This window comes from Panthera uncia (assembly GCF_023721935.1).
Source record: "Panthera uncia isolate 11264 chromosome A1 unlocalized genomic scaffold, Puncia_PCG_1.0 HiC_scaffold_17, whole genome shotgun sequence".
In the NCBI taxonomy this organism is placed as follows: Eukaryota; Metazoa; Chordata; class Mammalia; order Carnivora; family Felidae; genus Panthera; species Panthera uncia.
In genome coordinates this window covers 1,090,256-1,104,531 of record NW_026057577.1, presented here as the reverse complement: position 1 = coordinate 1,104,531, position 14,276 = coordinate 1,090,256, and the positions used below count along the sequence as shown (strand labels likewise).

At 36.9% G+C, this 14,276-nt stretch overlaps 1 protein-coding gene across 1 annotated transcript; it reads right to left on the bottom strand.

The window, feature by feature from the left end:
- Positions 1-294: 294 nt before the first annotated feature.
- LOC125935065 (olfactory receptor 2T2-like) lies at positions 295-1,224 on the bottom strand. Its single transcript, XM_049648781.1, has one exon. The coding sequence runs from the start codon at positions 1,222-1,224 to the stop codon at positions 295-297; it is 930 nt and encodes a 309-aa protein (XP_049504738.1).
- Between the last annotated feature and the right edge of the window lie 13,052 nt (positions 1,225-14,276).

The following is a 14,276-nucleotide window of genomic DNA, read 5'->3' as shown; positions in this document are numbered from 1 at the left end:
GCTGCTGAAGACAGTAGAGATTATCTCTGCACAGACGTTATTGTCAAAACCCACGTAGTTTCTCAAAAGGTTAATCATAAATAACACATTAAGTTTGTACTCTAAGAAAGCCTTGACTATGGAACTAGAAACAACTTTATACCAACAAACAAATAACAATATGCCTGAGTCCTAATACTTTTCTGATCCCTTATTATGTTACATTTCCAGTATGACAATCCAATGATAATAGCTACTTTCAATATTGAGTATGAAACGTTTCTTACAGTGACATTGTGGAAACAAATAATTTTCTCAATTGCCACATCTTCTCATGCACTTCCTCAGGGCCCCCACCACTTCTTTGTTCCTTAAGCTGTAGATGAGGGGATTTAGCATGGGGGTCACTATGGTTCCAAGTACAGCTGCAATCTGATCTTGTTCAGGTGTGTGAGAAGAACTGGGTGTCATGTAAATGAAGATGGCTTGACCAAAGTAGAGACTCACTACTGTCAGGTGGGAGAAACAGGTGGAAAGTGCTTTTTTACTTCCTTTCCAAGAATTCATCTTCAGAACAGTGAGGAAGATGAGAGTGTAGGAGACCAGAATAAGAAAAAATGGGACGAGGAGAAACACAATTGTTGATACAAATTTTACCATTTCATAGACTGATATATCCACACAAGACAACCTCAGGATGGCAGGCATCTCACAAAAGTAATGATTAATTTCCCTGGAACCACAGATAGGGAAATTCATTGGGTAGATGGTGTGTATAAGGGCTGCAAGGGACCCTCCAATCCAGGCTGCAGCAGCCATCTGCAGACAGACGTTGGGATTCATGAGAATTGTGTATCTCAGGGGGTTACACACAGCCACACAGCGGTCATAGGCCATTAGGGTCAGCAAGATGCACTCAGCAAGACCAAGGGTGAGGAAGAAAAAGAGCTGAGTGGCACAGGCGAAATAGGAAATGTTCTTCCTCTCTGTGAAATAGTTGGTAACCACCTTGGGGACTGTGCTGGAGATGTAAGCCAAGTCAATGAGGGACAGCTGACTGAGCAGGAAGTACATGGGGGTGTGGAGGCAGGAGTCCAGCCAGATGAGGAGGATTAGTATGGAGTTTCCAGTAAAGGCAATAATGTAAATAAAAAGGAGGAGGAGGATGAGGAGGTAGGGATAACTGAACCAGGGAAAGAGTCCCAGGAGGATAAAGTCAGTTGAGTTTTCATTCTTCTGCTCCATGTTTTAATTTAAATGCTTTATTCAAACTGAAAAATTGGAAAAGTTATATAACAAAGGATGTGGTGCTTTGTTAAAATAATCTGTCAGTCAACATTCACTTCTCTGTACACTTACAGCTAGGACTTTAAAACAGTACATTCTCATAAAAAAGAAATTGAAAAGAAAACTGAAAAGAAAATTGAAAAGAAAATTGAAAAATTTCTATTCAGAAATTAGCAATGTTATATTCTAATTTGATTGGTTTGACTTGGCCAGATGAATATTTAGTCCCTTTGGTAATAATTACAAACCTGACCATTATGTTTCCCATATATTTACCTTTTTAATGTACTCCAATCTGTTGACATTCTTGTGTTTTTCATATTGCTTTCCTGACTGTACTGTTCTGCTCACCTCCACCCCAAAGTATCTCAAGTGTCCCTTGTGGCCATTTCACAGCTTTTCTAAAGAAATTTGAATCGCCACCGAAATGATATAGACTGTTTATTCTATTTTACATACTAACTTCCTTAATTCTTACGTTTTCAGTTTTCTTTTTAATTCTCATGTCTTACCTTCATTTTAAACTTATTTTTTCACTTGAATAATTTCCTTTGTCAATGAACAGCCTAAAAGACAGCAATCATATCTCTTGGTTAATCTTTCAGTTATTGTTCATTTCCCATTGAGTAAAAATTTCTTCAAAATACTTTTAAGGTGTTGATTAAAGTCATGCAAATAAATTTTAATTTCCCATCTTTGTAAAAGTGATGGTGACGCTAATGACAAATGAAGAAATATCCTCTTTTGCTTGATGAGAAAGGTCTCATACATATTCAATTCCTGGATCAATGAGTTGATTTCCTTTGTAAACCCTGATGGTCCACATGCAATGTTTCCTCTTTGTGAAGCAATCATAATGAGAATTTTTGCTTTTATTATCAATAATATACATGAAATATTTCATTTTATATAAATCCTACATTATTATGCTTTTCATGATTTGAGATAATGAAAAAAAATCATTGTATAATGTTCATCTGTCAATGGAAATAGAATAGTGTCATTCATGATTGGGTCATAATAAGCTTGTGGCAGAACTTTGGTCTTGGGGAAATTTTATTTTTTTTAATTTTTTTTTACATTTATTCATTCTTGAGAGACAGAGAGACAGAAAATAAGTGAGGGAGGGTCAGAGAGCTAGAAGGAGACATAGAATCTGAAGCAGGCTCCAGGCTTTGAGCTGTGAGCACAGAGCCCAACACAGGGCTGGAACCACAAAGCGTGAGATCATGACCTGAGCCCAAGTCAGACACCCAACCAAGTGAGCCACCCAGGCACCCCTGAAATTTGTTTTCTTAAGTTACCACTCTGTGCACCTCAAGATCCTGGTCTCCTCTTCCTGGGCACTATCCTTCATGATGTTTCTCTAGTTTCCTGTGTTTTTTGACATAAAGCCTTTCCCTACAGAGCTTAGTTCATTGGGAAGTGAAATAATGGGAGAATATCTTTGAAAATAATGTCTCATGGTCCCACATTATTATGTGTAAAATATGACATTATGTTTACAAGTATAACAGTGTTATTAACTATAGTATATTCAAATAAATATAGACTGGGAATGGGAAATAGATACAAACACTGTAAAATATCTTGCTTTAGGAATGATAAAACATCAAGCATTGTGCCTGGCATCTAACTGATGACTCGTTTTGTAAGTCTATGTGCTTACATGCAAGCCTCTTTTAAGTGTATATTAATAATTTTGCACATTAGCAAATTAGGTCTACGATATATTGTATATTGAAAATATTGTAATGTTTTATATTAATCACATACGATTACATTCTCTTAGATTTAGGAATGTGGAGTAAAAGTGATTTTTGTGATTTTGTTAGGAAGACCTTAGTTCTACCAATATCTTTGTGACTTGGAAATGAATGAATACCTCTAGGATGTAATTATTTCAAATGCTAAAGGAAACGTTAACTTACCTGATTTATAAGGGCGGCACTTGCCTTCTTCAAAATTATAATTAGACAATATGTATCGATAAAAATCATTGAGCACACACTTTATTACACTGAAACAATGATTCAACAATAAACTATACATTTAGCTAGATACAGACTCTGACTAAATAATGCACAAGCAGTATATTATAAAAATTTTTGAAAAATATTTTTTTGTCAACATATATGTTTTGTCTTCAAGTGGTCAATAGATTTACCATGATTTACTCAAGAAATAAAGAAAAACAAATTTAATTTTGTTTATCTTAAAGTAATGTCATTCTTTTATTTTCTTCTAAGGAAAGTCACATTTCCTTTCAATTTCTAGAAAGTCTTAACTTTCTCCATCACATAAGATTTGAAACTAAGTGATTAACAATCAAAGCATCACTCTAAAAAGATATTTGTATGAATGGCAAAACACAGATCCTATTAGAGAGATGTGAGCAGATTGCTCTCATCTGTAACTCATCCTGTCCTTAATAAATATCCTTAAACTCTACAGTGCTCCTCACAAGCTAAGTCGCAGTAATTGCAAAATATTTGCTGCTGGAGTACATGGAGTATATTGGAGGACATACTAACACCGATGGCAGTATATTGGAGGACACACTAACACCGATGACCCTTATAAGAACAGTAGTTCACACTTATGGAAGACAATAAATTCCAGAGTAGTTTGCATACATTAACTTATTGACTGCTTGTAAGGACCCTATGTGCAATCTTGAGCAACTGGGGCAGACAAAAATGGTGCAATGTGTTCTTACTGTGTCTTTTGTCAGGCAGTGGCTGAACAAAATGAGACAGAGACCTTTCCCTACAGATCCTCCCTCCCTGAAGACACTGAATTTTTCATTTAAGGACTCACTGTGAGAAGCAGACTCCATTTTCATGTAATCCAAATTTATCTGCTTTTGCTTTACAAAGGTCCTTTTGTATGGAGGCTGGGTAGAAAAACAGAGTTAACTACCTGCCTAGAAGGAAATTATTTTATTAATAGGCAACAACATTCTCCTACCCCTGCCTTCAGCCCCATAGTTACTGCCGCCTGGTGTACTTCCAGTAACTGCTGTCATTTTCTTGTGCCCTGTCACTCTTTTACATTAAATTAGTCGATACCTGTCTTGACTGAAATTTCTGAAATTTCAAACTCCCTGAAAGAGGACTAATTACATTTCTGCTACACACTTGGTTTAGGTCTGAGATCAGCATGTGAGAAGTCAATATCATCTTCTGTGTTTCATCAAGTTCTGTATCTTTTGTGTACCTCAAAATGGGGAAGACATGAAAAGTGTCTCATGGGAATTTGTCTCCAGACTTTAATTAATTGTAAGCTCAGAATAAGTGCAGGGCTCTAAGAAGACTCTTATGAAAGATAATTACTGCCCAGTATTCTATGCTTTTTCTTGAAAAATGATACTGTTGGGTTTTGATTATCTCTACGGAAATAGAAACATCAAAGAAATTCCATATTGAAAATATGAGAGCAAACTATTTGGATGACTTTTAAGTCAATGGGGGAGGAAAAACATTTTTTTTCGAGGGAAACTTTTTTGTGTGTCAAACTTTTTATTTTTATATTTTTAATATGAAATTTATTGTCAAATTGGTTTCCCTAAAACACCCAGTGCTCATTCCAGCAGGTGTCCTTCTCAATGCCCATCACCCACCCTCCCCTCCCTCCCACCCCCCATCAACCCTCAGTTTGTTCTCAGTTTTTAAGAGTCTCTTAAGTTTTGGCTCCCTCCCTCTCTAACCTTTTTTTTTTTTTCTTCCCCTCCCCCATGGTCTTCTATTAAGTTTCTCAGGATCCACATAGGAGTGAAAACATATGGTATCTGTCTTTCTCTGTATGGCTTATTTCACTTAGCATAACACTCTCCAGTTCCATCCACGTTGCTACAAAAGGCCATATTTCATTCTTTATCATTGCCACATAGTATTCCATTGTGTACATAAACCACAATTTCTTTATCCATTCATCAGTTGATGAACATTTAGGCTCTTTCCATAGTTTGGCTATTGTTCAAAGTGCTGCTATAAACATTGGGGTACAAGTGCCCCTATGCATAGGCACTCCTGTCTCCCTTGGGTAAATTCCTAGCAGTTTTATTGATGGGTCATAGGGTAGATCTATTTTTAATTTTTTGAGGAACCTCCACACTGTTTTCCAGAGTGGCTGCACCAGTTTGAATTCCCACCAACAGTGCAAGAGGGTTCCCATTTCTCCACATCCTCTCCAGCATCTATAGTCTCCTGATTTGTTCATTTTAGCCACTCTGACTGGCATGAGGTGGTATCTCAGTGTGGTTTTGATTTGTATTTCCCTGATGAGGAGTGACGTTGAGAATCTTTTCAGGTGCCTGTTGGCCATCTGAATGTCTTCTTTAGAGAAGTGTCTATTCATGTCTTCTGCCCATTTCTTCACTGGATTATTTGTTTTTCCGGTGTGGAGTTTGGTGAATTCTTTATAGATTTTGGATACTAGCCCTTTATCCAATATGTCATTTGCAAATATCTTTTCCCATTCCATTGGTTGCCTTTTAGTTTTGTTGGTTGTTTCCTTTGCAGTGCAGAAGATTTTGATCTTCATGGGGTCCCAATATTTCATTTTGTATTTTAATTCCCTTGACTTTGGAAATGTGTCAAGTAAGAAATTGCTGCGGCTGAGGTCAGAGAGGTCTTTTCCTGCTTTCTCCTCTATGGTTTTGATGGTTTCCTGTCTCATTCAGGTCCTTCATTCATTTTGAGTTTATTTTTGTGAATGGTGTAAGAAAGTGGTCTAGTTTCATTCTTCTGTATGTTGCTGTCCAGTTCTCCCAGCACCGTTTGTTAAATAGACTGTCTTTTTTCCATTGGATATTCTTTCCTGCTTTGTCAAAGATTAGTTGGCCATACTTTTGTGGGGCCAATTCTGGGGTTTCTATTCTATTCCATTGGTCTATGTGTCTGTTTTTGTGCCAATACCATGCTGTCTTGATTACAGCTTTGTAGGAGAGGCTAAAGTCTGGGATTGTGATACCTTTGGTTTTCTCCTTCAATATTATTTTGGCTATTCGAGGTCTTTTGTGATTCCATACAAATTTTAGGATTGCTTGTCCTAGACTGAAGAAGAATGCTGGTGCAATTTTGATTGGGATTGCATTGAATGTGTAGATTGCTTTGGGTGGTATTGACATTTGAAAAATATATATTCTTCCAATCCATGAGCACAGAATGTTTTTCCATTTCTTTGTATCCTCTTCAATTTCCTTCATAAGGTTTCTATAGTTTTCAGCATACAGATCTTTTATATCTTTGGTTAGGTTTATTCCTAGGTATTTTACGATTATTGGTGCAAATGTGAATGAGATCAGTTTCTTTATTTGTCTTTCTGTTGCTTCATTTTTGGTGTATAAAAATACAACTGATTTCTGTACATTAATTTTGTATCCTGTGACTTTGCTGAATTCATCTATCAGTTCTAGCAGACTTTTGGTGGAGTCTATCAGGTTGTCCATGCATAATATCATGTCATCTACAAAAAGTGAAAGCTTAACTTCATCATTGCCAATTTTCATGCCTTGATTTTCTTCCGTTGTCTTATTGCTGATGTTAGAACTTCCAACACTATGTTAAACAACAGAGGTGAGGGTGGACATCCCTGTCTTGTTCCTGATCTCACAGGGAAAGCTCTAAGTTTTTCTCTATTGAGAATGATATTATCTTTTCATAAATGGCTTTTATGAAGTTTAAAGTTGTTCCTTCTATCCTGACTTTCTCAAGGGTTTTAATGAAGAAAGGATGCTGTACTTTGTCAAATGCTTTTTCCACATCGATTGACAGGATCATATGGTTCTTATCTTTCCTTTTATTAATGTGATGTATCACATTGTTTGATTTGTGAATGTTGAACCTGCCCTGCAGCCCAGGAATGAATCTCACTTGATTATGGTGAATAATTCTTTTTATATGCTGTTGAATTCAATTTACTAGTATCTTGTTGAGAATTTTTCCATCCGTATTCATCAAGGATATTGGCCTGTACTTCTCTTTTTTTTTGCTGGGTCTCTGTCTGGTTTGGGAATCAAAGTAATGCTCCCTTCATAGAATGAGTCTGGAAGTTTTCCTTCCCTTTCTATTTTTTGAAAAGCTTGAGAAGGATAGGTATTATCTCTGCCTTAAATGTCTAGTAGAATTCCTCAGGGAAGCCATCTTGTACTGGACTCTTATTTGTTGGGAGATTTTTGATAACTGATTCAATTTCTTCACTGGTTATGGGTCTGTTCAAATTTTCTATTTCATTCTGTTTGGGTTTTGGTAGTGTGTGGGTGTTTACGAATTTGTCCATTTATTCCAGATTATAAAGTTTGTTGGCATATAATTTTTCACAGTATTCCCTGATAATTGCTTGTATATATGAGGGAGTGGTTGAAATAAATTCCACTTTAATTCATGATTTTATCTATTTGGGTCATCTCCATTTTCTTTTTGAGAAGCCTGGCTAGAGGTTTATCAAATTTGTTTATTTTTTTCAAAAAACCAACTCTTGGTTTCATTGATCTGCTCTACAGTTCTTTTCAGAGTCTATATTGTTTATTTCTGCTCTGATCTTTATTATTTCTCTTCTTCTGCTGGATTTAGGGTGTCTTTGTTGTTCTGCTTCTATTTCCTTTAGGTGTGCTGTTAGATTTTGTATTTGGGACTTTTCTTGTTTCTTGAGATAGGCCTGGATTGCCATGTATTTTCCTCTCAGGACTGCCTTCGCTGCATCCCAAAGCGTTTGGATTGTTGTATTTTCATTTTCATTTGTTTCCATGTAATTTTTAATTTCTTCTCTAATTGCCTGGTTGACCCATGCATTCTTTAGGAAGATGTTCTATAACCTCCATGCTTTTGGAGGTTTTGCATATTTTTACTTGTTGTTGATTTCAAGCTTCAGAGCATTGTGATCTGAAAGTGTGCATGGTATGATATCAATTATTTTATATTTATGAAGGGCTGTTTTTTGACCTTGTATGTGATATATCTTGGAGAATGTTTCATATGCACTTGAGAAGAAAGTGTATTCTGTTGCTTTTGGATGCAGAGCTCTGTCATGTCCATCTGGTCCAATGTATCATTCAAGGCCATTGTTTTTTTATTGATTCTCCATCCAGATGATGTATGCGTTGTTGTAAGTGGAGTATTAACGTCCCCTGCAATTACCACAATCTTATCAATAAGGTTGCTTACGTTTGTGATTAATTGTTGTATATATTTGGGTGGTCTGAATTCGGTGCATAGACCTTTATAATTGTTAGCTCTTCCTGATGGATAGACCCTGTAATTATTATATAATGCCCCTCTTCATCTCTTGTTACAGCCTTTAAGTTAAATTCTAGTTTGTCTGATATAAGTATGGCTACTCCAGCTTTCTTGTGACTTCCAGGAGCATGATAGATAGTTCTCCATCCCGTCACTTTCAATCTGAAGGTGTCCTCAGATCTAAAATGAGTCTCTTGTAGACAGCAAATAGATGGGTCTTGTTTTTTTATCCATTCTGATACCCTATATCTTTTGGTTGGTGCAGTTAGTCCATTTACATTCAGTGTTATTATTCAAAGATATGGGTTTAGAGACATAGTGGTATCTGTAGGTTCATGCTTGTAGTGGTGTCTCTGGTACTTTGTGTTTCTTGCAACATTTCATTCACAGAATCCCCCTTAGGATCTCTTGTAGGGCTGGTTTAGTGGTGATTAATTCCTTCAGTTTTTGTTTGTTTGGAAAAAGCTTTATCTCTCCTTGTATTTTGAATGACAGGTTTGCTGGATAAACGATTCTTGGCTGCATATTTTTCCTGTTCATCACATGAAGATTTCCTTCCATTCCTTTCTGTCCTGCCAAGTTTTAGTAGACAGGTCTGCTACTACCCTTATGCTCCTACCTGTGTATGTTAAGGCCCATTTATCCCTAGCTGCTTTCAGAATTCTGTCTTTATCCTTGTATTTTTCCAGTTTCACTATATGCCCTTCAGAAGATTGATTCAAGTTATGTCTGAAGGGAGTTCTCTGTGTGTCTTGGGTTTCAATGCCTATTTCCTTCCCCAGACCAGGGAAGTTGTCAGCTATGACTTTTTCAAGTATACCGTCAGACCCTTTCTCTCTCATCTTTGTCTGGAATTCCTGTGATATGGATATTGTTCCATTTATCTGCATCACTTAGTTCTCTAATTCTCTCGTACTCCTGGATTTTTTTTAATCTCTCTTTTTCTCAGCTTCCTCTTTTTCCATAATTTTTCTTCTATTTCACCTATTCTCTCCCCTGCCTCTTCAATCCTCACTGCGCCCACCTCCATTTTTTTTTGCACCTTATTTATAGCATTTTTTAAATTCATCACGACTATTTCTGAGTCCCTTGATCTCTGTGGCATTAGATTCTCTGCTGTCCTCTATGCTTTTTTTCAAGCCCAGCAATTAATTTTATGACTATTATTATAAATTCTTGTTCAGTTATATTGCTTAAATCAGTTTGGATCAATTTGTTAGCTGTTGCTATTTCCTGGAATTTCTTTTGAGGAGAATTCTTGCGTTTCATCACTTTGGCTAATTCTCTGTCCCTTATGGGTTTTAAGCGCTTGTTGTGTGCTCTGCACCTGTGAGTGCTGCTATATTAAAGGAGGGTCATACACTATCCAGGGCTTGGCCCTTCAGGGGTGTTTTTTTCAGAGATTGTTACTTGCTGTCTGTTGTTGTGACTTTTGTTATTTTATTACCCAACTCATAGTGATATTTTGGACCCTCCACCAGATGTGCTTTGATTTATTCCTTGGAGTAGCCCAGATGATCAGCTCCCCTTAGAACAAGTCAACCCTCCTATGGGGGATTCGATATCCTGCAGAGCCCCTTGAGCTTACTGCTCTCTCACTGCCTCAAAGGGTCATATGTACTTCTCAGATCCTCTGCACCTTTGCTTTTTGAACTTTCAGACTTTGAAACTTTCTTTTTCTGGACTGGATCGTGAAACTGACTGGGACTGGACAGGGTCTGACTTAGAACGAGACTGGGTTCAAGGTTGGACTGAGTCCTACAAAGAAACCAGACTGGTCCAAGTTCAGGCAGAAACTGGCTTACAAACTGGACCAGATTCAGGAGTCTAACATAGAAACTGGCTATAGATTTTGGATACTAACCTTTGATCCAATATGTAATTTTCAAATATCTTCTCCTATTTCATACGTTGCCATTTAGTTTTGTTGATTGCTTACTTCTCTGTGCAGAAGAAATTTTATCTTTAAGAGGACCAAATAGTACGTTTTTGCTTTTGTTTCCCTTGCCATTTTATTAACTTTGTAATTTAACTTTATTTTTTATTTTTTAAAATTTACATCCAAATTAGTTAGTATATAGTGAAGCAATGATTTCAGTAGATTCCTTAATGCCCCTTACCCATTTAGCCCATCCCCCCTCCCACAACCCCTCCAGCAACCCTCAGTTTGTTCTCCGTATTTATGAGTCTCTTCTGTTTTGTCCCCCTCCCTGTTTTTATATTATTTTTGTTTCCTTTCCCTTATGTTCATCTGTTTTGTCTCTTAAATTCCTCATATGAGTGAAGTCATATGATTTTTGTCTTTCTCTGACTGACTAATTTCACTTAGCATTATACCCTCCAGTTCCATCCACGTAGTTGCAAATGGCAAGATTTCATTCTTTTTGATTGCTGAGTAATACTCCATTGTATATATATGCCACTTCTTCTTTATCCATTCACCCATCAATGGACTTTTGGGCTCTTTCCATACTTTGGCTATTGTTGATAGTGCTACTATTAACATGGGGGTGCATGTGTACCTTCAAAAGAGCACACCTGTATCCCATAGATAAATGCCTAGTAATGCAATTGCTGGGTCATAGGGTAGTTCTATTTTCAGTTTTTTGAGGAATCTTCATACTGTTTTCCAGAGTGACTGCACCAGCTTGCATTCCAACAAACAATGCAAAAGAGATCCTCTCTCTCTGCATCATTGCCAACATCTGTTGTGGCCTGAGTTGTTAATGATAGCCATTGTGACAGGTGTAAGGTGGTATCTCATTGTGGTTTTGATTTGTGTTTCCCTGATGATGAGTGACGTTGAGCATTTTTTCATGTGTCAGTTGGCCATCTGGATGTCTTGGAGAAGTGTCTATTCATGTCTTTTGCCCATTTCTTCATTGGATTATTTGTTTTTTGGGTGTTGAGTTTGATAAATTCTTCATAGATTTTGGATACTAACCCTTTATCTGATATGTCATTTGCAAATATCTTCTCCCATTCTGTCGGCTACCTTTTAGTTTTGCTGGTTGTTTCCTTTGCTGTGCAGAAGCTTTTTATTTTGATGAGGTCCCAGTAGTTCATTTTTGCTTTTGTTTCCCTTGCCTCTGGAGACGTGTTAAGAAATTGTTGCAGGCAAGATCAAAGAGGTTTTTGCCTTCTTTCTCCTCGAGGATTTTGATGGCTTCCTGTCTTACACTGAGGTCTTTCATCCACCTTGAGTTTATTTTTGTATATGGTGTATGAAAGTGGTCCAGGTTCATTCTTGTGCATGTTACTGTCCAGTTTTCCCAGCACCACTTGCTGCAGAGACTGTCTTTATTCCATTGGATATTCTTTCCTGATTTGTCAAAGATTAGTTGACCGTATGTTTGTGGGTGTGTTTCTGGGTTCTCTATTCTGTTCCATTAATCTGAGTGTCTGTTCTTGTGCCGGTACCATTCTGTCTTGATAATTACAGCTTTGTAGTATAGCTTGAAGTCTAGGATTGTGATGCCTCCTCCTTTGGTTTTCTTTTTCAATTTTGCTTTGGCTATTGGGGGTCTTTTCTGGTTCCATACAAATTTTAGGATTATTTTTTCTAGCTCTGTGAAGAATGCTGGTGTTACTTTGATGGGGATTGCATTGAATATGTGGATTCCTTTGGATAGTATCAACATTTTAACAATATTTGTTCTTCCTATCCAGGAACATGGAATCGTTTTTTCCATTTCTTTGTGTCTCCGTCAATTTCTTTCATAAGTTTTCTATAGTTTTCAACGTATATATTTTTCACCTCTTTGGTTAGATTTATTCCTTGGTATTTGGGGTTTTGGTGCAACTGTAAATGGGATCGATTCCTTGATTTCTCTTTCTGTCACTTCATTGTTTGTGTATAGGAATGCAACCAATTTCTGTGCATTGATTTTATATCCTGCAACTTTGTTGAATTCATGAATCAGTTCTAGCAGGTTTTGGTGGAATTTTTGCATTTTCCATATAGAGTATCATGTCATCTGTGAAGAGTGAATGTTTGACCTCTTCCTGGCCCATTTGGATGCCTTTTATTTCTTTGTGTTGTCTGATTGCAGAGGCTACGACTTTCAATACTATGTTGAATAAAAGTGGTGAGAGTGGATATCCCTGTCTTGTTCCTCACCTTAAGGGGAAAGCTGTCAGTTTTTCCCCTTTAAGCATGATATTAGCATCGGGTCATTCATATATGGCTTTTATGATCTCTAGGTATGCTCTTCTTATCGCTACTTTCTTGAGGGTTTTTATCAAGAGAGGATGCTGTATTGTGTTAAATGCTTTCTCTGCATCTATTGAGAGGATCATATGTTTCTTGTCCTTTCTTTTATTGATGTGATGAGTCACGTTAATTGTTTTCAGATATTGATCCAGCCAAGTATCCCAGGTATAAATCCCACTTGGTCATGGTGAATAATTTTTTAATGTCTTCTTGGATCTGGTTGGCTAATATCTTGTTGAGGATTTTTGCATCCATGTTCATCAGGGAAATTGGTCTACAGTTCTCCTTTTTGGTGGGGTCTCTGTCTGGTTTTGGAATCAGGGTAATGCTGGCTTCATAGAAAGAATTTGGAAGTTTTCCTTCCATTTCTATTTTTTTGGAACAGTTTCAAGAGAATCGGTGTTACCTCTTCCTTAAATGTTTGGTAGAATTCCCCCGGAATGCCATCTGGCCCTGGACTCTTGTATTTTGGCAGATTTTTGATTATTAATTTGATTTCCTTCCTGGTTATGGGTCCATTCAACTTTTCTACTTATTCCTGTTTCAGGTTTAATAGTGTATATGTTTCTAGGAATTTGTCCATTTCTTCCAGATTACCCATTTTATTGGCATATAATTGCTCATAATATTCCCTTACTATTGTTTCTATTTCTGCTGTGTTGGTTGTGATCTCTCCCTTTCATTCTTGATTTTATTTTTTTGGGTCTTTTCCTTTTTCTTTTGGTCAAGCTGGCTAGTGATTTATCAAATTTGTTCATTATTTCAAAGAACCACCTTCTGGTTTCATTGATCTGTTCTACTGTTTGTTTGTTTTTGTTTGTTTGTTTGTTTGTTTTGATAGCATTAATTTCTGCTCTAATCTTTATTATTTCCTGTCTTCTGCTGGTTTTGGGTTATATTTGCTCTTCTTTTTCCAACTCCTTAAGGTGTAAGGTTAGGTTGTGTATCTGAGATCTTTCTTCCTTCTTTAGGAAGGCCTCGACTGCTATATACATTCCTTTTATGACTGCCTTTCCTGCATCCCAGAGGTTTTGGGTTGTGGTGTTTTCATTTTCATTGGCTTCCATATACTTTATAATTTCCTCTTTAACTGTTTGGTTAGCCCATTCATTCTTTGGTAGGATGGTCTTCAGTCTCCAAGTATTTGTTACCTTTCCAAATTTTTTCCTGTGGTTGATTTCAAGTTTCATAGCATTGTGGTCTGAAAATATGCACCATATGAATCTGATCTTTTTGAACCTAATTAGGGCTGATTTGTGTCCCAGTATATGGTCTATTCTTGAGAACTTTGCATGTGCACTGGAGAAGAGTGTATATTCTGCTGCTTTAGGATGAAATGTTCTGAATATATCTAAGTCCATCTGGTCCAGTGTGTCATTCAAAGCCATTTTTTCCTTGTTGATTTCTTGCGTAGATGATCTGTCCATTGTTGTGAGTGGGGTGTTGAAGCCTCCTACTATTATGTATTACTATTGATGAGTTTCTTTATGTTTCTGATTACTCGATTTATGTTTGGGTGCTCTCACATTTGGCGCATTTTTAGGTCTTCTTGGTTGATA